Consider the following 9642-nt stretch of genomic DNA (forward strand, 5'->3'; position numbering starts at 1 on the left):
TTCCAGTAAAAAAATATTTTCCAAAATAATAAAACTGTTTTTAATGCATCAAGAGGGATAGTGTATAAGAAGCAGCTTAGAGTTGTCAGTACAAGAAGCCCTGTTCAAGTATCTTGCTTCACCCTGTTTATAAAGGAAGCCTAAATCCTGCCTGGGTCGTCCTGGTACCAAAAACCAAGAAGATTGCTTACAAAAGCACCATTCCAGTCTTCTCCTGAAACACAGCCCAACTGTGCCAAGCACAACTTGAAGCACAAGCTGAATCGATAGCGCAATGAATGATGTCTTGTTGAGATCTCACAGATAACTTCTAACTGATTTTCTAATTTGATTCAGGAGTTCCTGAAGAAGAGGTTCTTCAGCATGGCTTTATACTATTGAATATGGCAGCTGTTTACCAGCCCTCTGCCCAGTTATATGTATGTACAAAGCTAGCATGATTGGCATTAAACCCCACCCCCACCAGAAGCACCCCTGAAACTTCATTGAGCAGAACTTGTGTGGCATTTCTTCAGTTCCATGAAGTTCCAAGTGTGACATAAAAAGGAGCTCTTTGGAAGATGATCAATACATAGCTGGCTCAATGTATGATGGCAGACATGCTATAGGTTAGGCACTGACTAACTGTGAGGAAGCACCAGGGGTGTCAAACCAGGGACTCTTGGTCCAGGGCTTACACACTTTCCAAGCACCACCACGGCAGGCTGCCAGAGGAGAAGGTTGCTGGTGGGGCTGGCCAAAGCATTTTGCTGTTTGTGGTTGTAAATTCCCTCTTGCCTCCAGCCAAAAAAGGAGCAAGGCATATAGTGTTTTGGCACCCAAGGCAGAAAGCTCCACAAGTGTCTCTTCCTGGGAGTACATATGCAATAATAATAAATGAAACAACTAACCGTTTGCTCCCCTTTCTTGACACCCAAAATCAGCTGCACGAGGTCACTGTCTCTCTGCCTTGTGGTTGACCTTCTCCCCATTAGTGGTCTGCTCTTTTTTAGAGTATCACCAGGTGTTTATCTAGTACCACCGACCTCTTCAAAATGTCCATCTCCGGCCTGACTCATCAGTCAGAACTGTTTGTTGTTCAGGTACAGACTGGACCACTCTCAGTCAGTGTGCACCCCAACTCTCCCCACTTAACAGAGACACTCCCCGTTTTCTGGCACCTGCCCCTCAATTTTGCATTATGAAAAACGCCTTGTTAAAATGTTGTAAGTTGCTAGAGGGTTGTCATTCTTAAGGATTCCAGCCTTCCCCCCATGTACCATAGAAGTTAAATACCAGTAAGCACAATCTTATTTATGCCTTTATGGCAGCTTCCTTCCCACCTGCTAGCTAAAAGCTGGTGAAGGCCCTCAAAATTGGATGAGGGCAAAAGTGGGGTCAATGGGTTAAAGTCCTCCCCCTCATGCCATGGGTCTAATCTGGCTCCCACTTCCAACTACTGTATTTTTCCGTGTATAAGACTAGAGGTTTGTTTTTGTTTTAACCAAAAAATTGGGTTTAAATTTGGGGCTCGTCTTATACACGGGTAGTGCTGAGGGGTGTTTTCTTAATTTGGAGTCCCCCAAAATAGGGGGCACCTTATACATGGGGGTGTCTTATACATGGAAAATACGGTATTTATTTTGAAGAATCATCCACACCGGGGCTAAAGGCATGCATAATATCAGGACTTTTCACAAGAACATGGGCAATTAGGCATGTAGACTCATGCACATGAGCACGAATGAGCTTTTTTGACTAATATTATTATTATTATTATTATTATTATTATTATTATTATTATTATTTATACCCCGCCCATCTGGCTGGGTTTCCCCAGTCACTCTGGGCAGCTTCCAACAGAAAAATAAAACACAGTGATCTATTAAACATTAAAAGCCTCCCTAAAAAGGGCTGCCTTCAGATGTCTTCTAAAAATCTGGTAGCTGTTTTTCTCTTTGACATCTGATTGGAGGGCATTCCATAGGGCGGGCGCCACTACTGAGAAGGCCCTCTGCCTGGTTCCCTGCAACTTGGCTTCTCACAATGAGGTCCAGAAGGCCCTTGGTGCCGGACCTCAGAATGATGGGGGTGAAGACACTGTGACGGGTATAGGGCTCCGTTGAGTTGTTTATGACTCAATTAGGAGCCTCTGATTATCGCCCGGCGCGCTTCCTCTCAGCTTCTCTGCTTACGTAGAACCGGGCTGGCAGTAAAACACACACACAGCAGAGTTCTTCTTCTCACACAGCGAAAGCTTGTATAGCCGTTGGATAAAAAGCCTCTTAAGAACACACAGAGTCCAAAGTGTTCTAATAACTACTTAAGTTTATTCTAGAGAGAAAATAACAAACAACCTGGTGAGAGCGCAGACATCTTGCGACCGTCTCCCAGGCAGAAACGAAACCAACTGCAACATACAGAAACACTTCTGGTACATTCTGTAACATGATCTTCCTCAGTGGTCAGGTGCTACAGTACACAGTTAACTCTTTAGTTACTTGTTACTCATCACACCCCCTCTCACCTGAACACTGGGGACAGCGGGTATCCAAACTTACCCCAAAACCAACCCTTCACAGAATTCCCCATGCCGTTGGAAACTCAAGGGTTTTGTGAACCCATCTGCTAGGTTCTCTTGGCTTGGACAATACCTCAACTTCACCAAGCCTACCTGTATGCTCTGACATACGTTTCGGAAGCGGATGTCTAAGTGTTTGGTTCTGGCTTTGAACTGTCCAGACTCCGCCAGTCTCAAAGATGGTTGATTGTCGCCCCAAACAGTGATGGGCTGGCTACAATCACCCCAGATTTCCTGGACCAAACATCTGTAGTACTCCAATTCAGTGCATGTCGCAGACAACGCACAGAATTCGGCTTCCGTGGAAGACATTGCTATTAGGCTTTGCCTGTGCGACCGCCAACCAATCAGGGCATTTCCAAACTTGACTACCAAACCAGTCACTGACTTCCTGTCCTCCTGATTGGCCCAATCAGCATCTGCAAAACAAGTGAGTTGTGGCTCACCTTGCGCTGACATCTCCAAACAATACTCTTTGGTCTCCTGCAAATACCTAAGCACTCTCTTAATGCCATTCCAAGCATGCACGCTAGGTTTCGATGCTTCTCTACTGAGCAAATTGACTGCAAAAGCAATATCTGGTCTGCTCCATTGTGACAAATACAACAAACTCCCTAGCGCTGACTGAAACACTTCAGGACTCTCAAACGCTACTTTGTCTTTCACTTGTGAATCTTTCACAAAGTTTGTCTCCATGGGTGTTCTGACCCCTTTACAGTCAGACATTCTGAACTTCTCAAGCAAATGTTCAATCTTGCCTTTCTGACTGAGCAAGAAACTTCCATCCTCAGTTCTGTCTATCTGCACACCTAGATAAACATTCACTGCACCTAGATTCTTGAGTTTGAACCTCTTGCCTAGCTCTTTTGCAAACTTCTGCACTTGCATCTGGCTCTTTGCTAAGCAGATCAAGTCATCAACATAGACAAGCAACAGTTCCTGCTATTCTCCTTCACCTCTGAGATACAGACAACTGTCAGCTAGACTCTTCCTGAAACCTAGGCTCTTCAAAACAGAATCAAGACATGAATTCCAATTTTTAGCGGATTGCTTCAGACCGTAGATCGACTTGTGCAGCTTCCATACCTGACCTGGCACGTCACTCTCAAACCCTGGAGGAGGCAACATGTACAACTCCTCCTGGAGGTCAGAGTTCAAATAAGCGGTGTCCACATCAAAGTGGTTGACCACTAGGCCTCTCTGCGCTGCAGTCGCTAAAAGCATCCTGAAAGATTCCGCTCTCGAAGTCGGACTAAAGACATCTGTGTAGTGGATTCCTTTCTTCTGAGTAAAACCTCTAGCCACTAATCTAGCCTTGTACTGAGGCTCTCCAGTCACTGTGGGTTTCAGCCTGTAGACCCACCTACAACTGACTGCTTTCTTGCCTTCTGGCAACTGTGTTAGACTATACACACCAAGAGATTGCATGGAGTTCAACTCTTTCTCCATTGCAACTTTCCACTTACTAGCTTCCTCTACTGACAACTGTTGCACCTCTTCAAAGCTTTCAGGCTCACACACTGCTAGGTTCGCCCATACACTGACAGCTGTAAACCTTTCAGGTGGTTTACCTTTCGTGGTGCGTTTTGAACGCCTTGGTCCCACATCTTCCCCCTCTAAATCCGAACTGCTTGTCTCTGACTGTGGCTCTCTCGGACTAGCAGCACTGTCAAGAGACCTACTACGCTTTGCAGCCCCCTCTGGGCTTGCTTTGGGTGAAGTGGGTGACCTACCACGTTTGCTGTACTTCCCAGGCTTGACCTGGGGTGAAGTCGGTGCGCTTCTGACTTCTTGCTTCACTTCCCTAGGAGCTACACCACTTGGACCAGCTGCCTGACCTGGATCTGGTCCTGCAGCACCTGGAACTCCAGCATCAGCTACCTGAGTTTCCTCTTCCTGGTCAAAACCTGAAGACCAGTCAAGAAGAACTTCGGGGTTAGCATGAATGCGTCTCCAGCCCTCTTGTTCACAGAACGTAGCACTCCTGCTAATGTGAACGCGGGTTTGGTCCCCCTCTGCTGGTACAAACCTCCAAGCCTTTGAGTTTGGTTCGTAACCACAGAAGATCATTTTTCTGGATCTTGATCCACCCTTTCTGCGCTTCTGCTTTGGAATTAGAACCCAAGCCTCACACCCAAAAGTTCTGAAATAGTGCACCTTCGGAACTTTGCCATACAACATGTAGTAGGGTGTGTTGTCCACAACTGAATTAAAAGCGCGGTTTGAACAATAATTCACAAATTTATAGCATTCCCCCCAAAACTTCTGGGGTAGTCCTGCATCAAACAACGTTGCCTCTACCAGTTCAGACAGCGTTCTAAATTTCCTTTCAGCTAAACCATTCTCCTGTGGACTAAAAGGAGCGGTTTTTCTGTGCCTAATTCCCTTGCTTCGGGAAAACCCTTGTAGTTCTGCACTCAAAAACTCTCCCGCCCTGTCACTCTGAAAACACTGGACAGTGACGGAGAACTGTAGTTCTACCTCGGCTACCCACTCCTGTATCACTCTGGCAGCCTCCCCCTTCTCTTTCAGTGTTATGACCCAGGAAAAATGGCTGAAATCATCCAAAAGACACAAAACATATTTTGAACCACCTAAACTTAACGTTGACATAGGCCCAGAAATATCCAAGTGCACTAACTGAAATGGTTTTGTGCTCTTCCTCTCAGACCTAGGATAAGAGCATCTCTTCGTCTTCGCTTTCGCACATGCGCGGCATTGCAGGTGTTTTTGACATGGCTTGAACCTGCAACCTTTGACAAAATCAGGGGCTTTTTGCACATAAGGAAAAGACATGTGACAATATTTTCTGTGCCAAGCATTAATACAATCCTTATGGATAGCGCCCTCTGTGCCCTTTGGGGTATTGGCACTTTTAGCCTGAGCATCACCAGTGTTACTTCCACCTGCTTGCCCCCTCCCATCTAGGACAAACAGACCATCAGACCCAACAGTAACACTTACCAGCTCAGCCCCATCTCTGGCAATTTTGCAAATACCATTGGCAAAACTTATTTCAAAGCCCTCACGCAATAAGCAAGACACACTTAAAAGACCATTCTCCATGCCTGGTACAACATAAACATCAAGGTTAGTGTCTAAGCATTGCATATAAAAAACACCCTTGCTTTTAATTGTTCCAGAAGAACCATCAGCAAGATGCAGGCTTTTTTCATCTTCAAGTGGCCTGCAGTTCAGGATCTGTCCTGAAGGAGGTACAAGATGATGGCTGCTGCCTGAGTCGATAATAAAAGCGAAACTGTCCTGTCCTTTGTTTCGAATCGTTGCTAAGGCAGCAGAAAGACGGCTGACAGGCTTATCTGGAGTTTTCCCACGTCCTCTGCCTCGGCGCTGCTGGCTGGTCCCATGACCACGTCCGCTGGGTTGCCTGGCACCTGGCTGAGTGACCTTGGCTGCTTCCGGAGCTGGGCAAAATCTCGCTACGTGCCCAGGCTGCTGGCACCGATAGCAAAGCCTTGTTGCGCACGCACTCACAGTGGATTCCTCAGTGCTTTTTACTGCACCCCCACTGGCTTCTCTGCGCCCACGGCCCCCCTTCTCAGCCGATTCTTTCTGGCGTCTCTGTTCCTCATCCGCCAAACTGTCCCAGGCTTGCTTGGCATTCTCAGCATTTTGCACATAGGGCAGTTGCGTAGTATCGCAGCTCATGGCAATGGCACATAGAGCCTTATTGTCTTTCCTGGTTTCTGCTGCAAACCTCTGTGCTTCAGCTGCTGAATTATCAGCGACAGGGGTTGGAGGATTTAACACACAAGTCCACAAATCCTTTCCTAGCAACCACATTCTGGCCCTTTCTCTCCACTCTGCATAGTTGTCGCCATTCAACCTCTGGAACGGCACGACAAATGACTCCTGTAGCTGCTCCGCCATCTTGTCCACCCCCGGGCTCCGTGTCTGTGTACTCACTCAGAATAGCTCACGTTGCTCCTCCGGGTAGACTGCGGATCCCAGCCTTCTGGTACAGGGTCTTTCTGCTAGCGAGTGCATCTATTGATTGCCGACTGCAAAACAACAGGTTTCTCCCAGCTAGCTCTTTACACCGGCTTTCTCCAAGGCTTTTACAGCTGCAATCACCTTTTATTGCTTTGGTGATTGATTAGGTTCTATGACCCATAACCTGTCACCCAGAACTTGTGACAGGTGAGTCCATGACCTGTTATCTTCCATAACCTGTGACGGGTATAGGGCTCCGTTGAGTTGTTTATGACTCAATTAGGAGCCTCTGATTATCGCCCGGCGCGCTTCCTCTCAGCTTCTCTGCTTACGTAGAACCGGGCTGGCAGTAAAACACACACACAGCAGAGTTCTTCTTCTCACACAGCGAAAGCTTGTATAGCCGTTGGATAAAAAGCCTCTTAAGAACACACAGAGTCCAAAGTGTTCTAATAACTACTTAAGTTTATTCTAGAGAGAAAATAACAAACAACCTGGTGAGAGCGCAGACATCTTGCGACCGTCTCCCAGGCAGAAACGAAACCAACTGCAACATACAGAAACACTTCTGGTACATTCTGTAACATGATCTTCCTCAGTGGTCAGGTGCTACAGTACACAGTTAACTCTTTAGTTACTTGTTACTCATCACAGACACTCCTTCAGGTATACTGGACCGAGGCCATTTAGGGCTTTAAAGGTCAGCACCAACACTTTGAATTGTAAACAGGTTGTAAAACAATTATGAGTTCTTCCCCTAGAAAATATTTCACCTAAGGAATGGTATGGACAAAGAAATGTTTTTCATGATTGTGCTTCATTATTAAAACCTTATTACTCTCTTGCTTTTCATTGTGTGTTTGTTTAAATTTCACTTGTGTTAATCATTTATTTAAATGATTACATTCATTTGTGTGGCCCTTCCCCCATGAACATTTTTTTTGTTGCAGTAGCAGCAGAGTTTGAGCCACCACTCCTGGAAACCACCATTTAATTGCCCCAGAATTCCCCAGACATCACACAGTTCTGGAGCATTATGGGGTAGGGGGGAAATTGTGTTCCTGCACTCAATGCTTCCATTGCTGCCCCCAACCTGAAATGCCCTGGAATTAATAGGAATTCACAAAAACATACAATGCCTTTCATTGAATGTACAGTGCCTTTTACAGTCTGAACAATGGCACTTTAAGAGGTTATTCCAGGTTTATTAAAGTTCCCGCACTTCCTGATGTGAGCTGGGGAAACTGTTGCTATTTTCTGTCAGAGGTCAAACATATAAAGAGAGCATTATGAGGGTTGCTATCCTGTTGTTGTTATTTGAGACACCACTTTAGTATGTGTTTGTTTTACTTCTGCTATGAAAGTTATTTTTCTCATCTGCTTCCTGTAAACGCTTGAAACCATCAGCTAAAAGGCTGCATCTGTTGAACCTTGGTAATATTTGGAGTTGCTCTGCCCCCACCCTTTTGCTGTCAATCTCTGGACTTTGTTCAGAGAAAGTCCATTTATTGGCAGGTTAGACTTTGTTCCTGGTGCTGGTTTTTAAGTAGGCCATTGCCTAGAAACTCTTTCCTCACTGGACAGGAGCTGGCTATAGAGAAGGCTGGTGGGAAACAGGATTTGCTGTTGCTAGGCAACCCAAGGATCGCCCAACCCTGGTGCTTCATCCACCTGACCTGACTAAATAGCCAATCAGGCTAAGTATCCCACAGCAGATGACAAAAGCACCTATGGGTGGGGTAAGGTGGAGGTGTTGGAGCTATTGAGGTACTTGGAGAGATTGCAGAGAGCATAGAGACACAGAGAATCACAGTGCTAGTTTCTTCTTTCTGGCTGTGAAGGGCACATCAGGGCAAAATAGACAGCATACTGACTTCCAAAATTTTACTTTTTAAAAGTCAAATCCTTTATGGTTCATTTTTGACTTGGCAGATTTTCAAGTTCCTAAAATCCAGCTGAATGCCATATAAAAGCACTGTTGCCATGATCACAATCAAGGGTGAGCCAAGGGTGGGATTTTATCTCTCTCTCTCTCCCCCAGATCAATGTTATCAGCCAAAGTGTGGCTTTTAATCTGTACTAGTGACTGCGAGTATGAAACCAGGAAAAGGGAGTTATTCTGAATTTACTTCACACAAAGGACAAGGAAGTGACCTTGCGTGTGTGGTGCTATTAGTTTTCATTATTTTCTCAGTGAGCATAATTTCCTTTTAGGGCAGTTTTTGCGAACCTGGTGCCCTTCTGATGCCTGGCACCACAATTCACATCAGCCTCAGACAAAGGCTGCTTTAGGGGGAAACTAGAATTGGACTTCTTTGTTACTGTGCCTTGTGTCATGCCCAAATTCAAATAGTGCTGATACTGGTTCCAGATCTTCCCCAAATTGTTTGTTTGGTGGGTGGTTCACAACTGTTTAGAGGAAACTTATGCTGCAATCCTATACATGTCCACTGGGAAGCAAACCCCAATGGGGACTTACTCCCAGGTAATATGTATATAGCAGGCATATCCCCTATAAAAAAAAACTGACAGTGATCTACCCATTGGATTCACCAAAGTTGTTGAGCTCTTCTTCTTCTTCTTCTTCTTCTTCTTCTTCTTCTTCTTCGGAAGATCAATCAGGATCACACAACCAGGGATGCCCAGCAATCGACCAGTTGGACATGACTGGTATATAGCATTGCAGCTTTGTTTAGTTATTTCAAGACGACGACGACGACTACTACTACTACTAGTACTACTACTACTACTACTAATAATAATAATAATGGTATCTTACTTTCATCTGTACAATAAAGCAATTGTCAGTTTAAAGAAAGGTGTAAATAGATAGATAGATAGATAGATAGATAGATAGATAGATAGATAGATGAGAGATAGATAGATAAATAAATAAGTTTTTTAAAAAACAAAAGCTATACTGACAACCATACGGGAATGTATCAAATGTTGCCATTCTGCTTGCGCAACAGACTTCTGCTTGTGCAATGGAATTTCCCCCATGTTCTCCTCCACAGACCCTCCATAGACTCCATAGATCCATTGCAGCCTCAAAATTTGCTCCAAATAGTCCAGGAAATAAATGGAGCAGACTTAGGAGCCACACAGGTCAAGGAGAGGAAGTGAAA

The 9642-nt window shown here is 45.2% G+C and overlaps 1 protein-coding gene across 1 annotated transcript in view; it reads right to left on the bottom strand.

Annotated features, from left to right (window-relative positions):
- The window catches only part of PTPN5 (protein tyrosine phosphatase non-receptor type 5), a 98826-nt gene extending 89572 nt beyond the window's left edge, over window positions 1-9254 (bottom strand). The window contains exons 1-2 of the mRNA XM_060274353.1: window positions 6752-9254; window positions 3517-6698 (exon numbers count right to left, since the gene is read on the bottom strand). Coding sequence (XP_060130336.1) covers window positions 3517-6451 — 2935 coding nt within the window. The 5' untranslated portion in view covers window positions 6452-6698; window positions 6752-9254. The remainder of the gene's footprint in view (window positions 1-3516; window positions 6699-6751) is intronic.
- Between the last annotated feature and the right edge of the window lie 388 nt (window positions 9255-9642).

This window comes from Zootoca vivipara, chromosome 1 (genome assembly GCF_963506605.1).
Source record: "Zootoca vivipara chromosome 1, rZooViv1.1, whole genome shotgun sequence".
Classification (NCBI taxonomy): domain Eukaryota; kingdom Metazoa; phylum Chordata; class Lepidosauria; order Squamata; family Lacertidae; genus Zootoca; species Zootoca vivipara.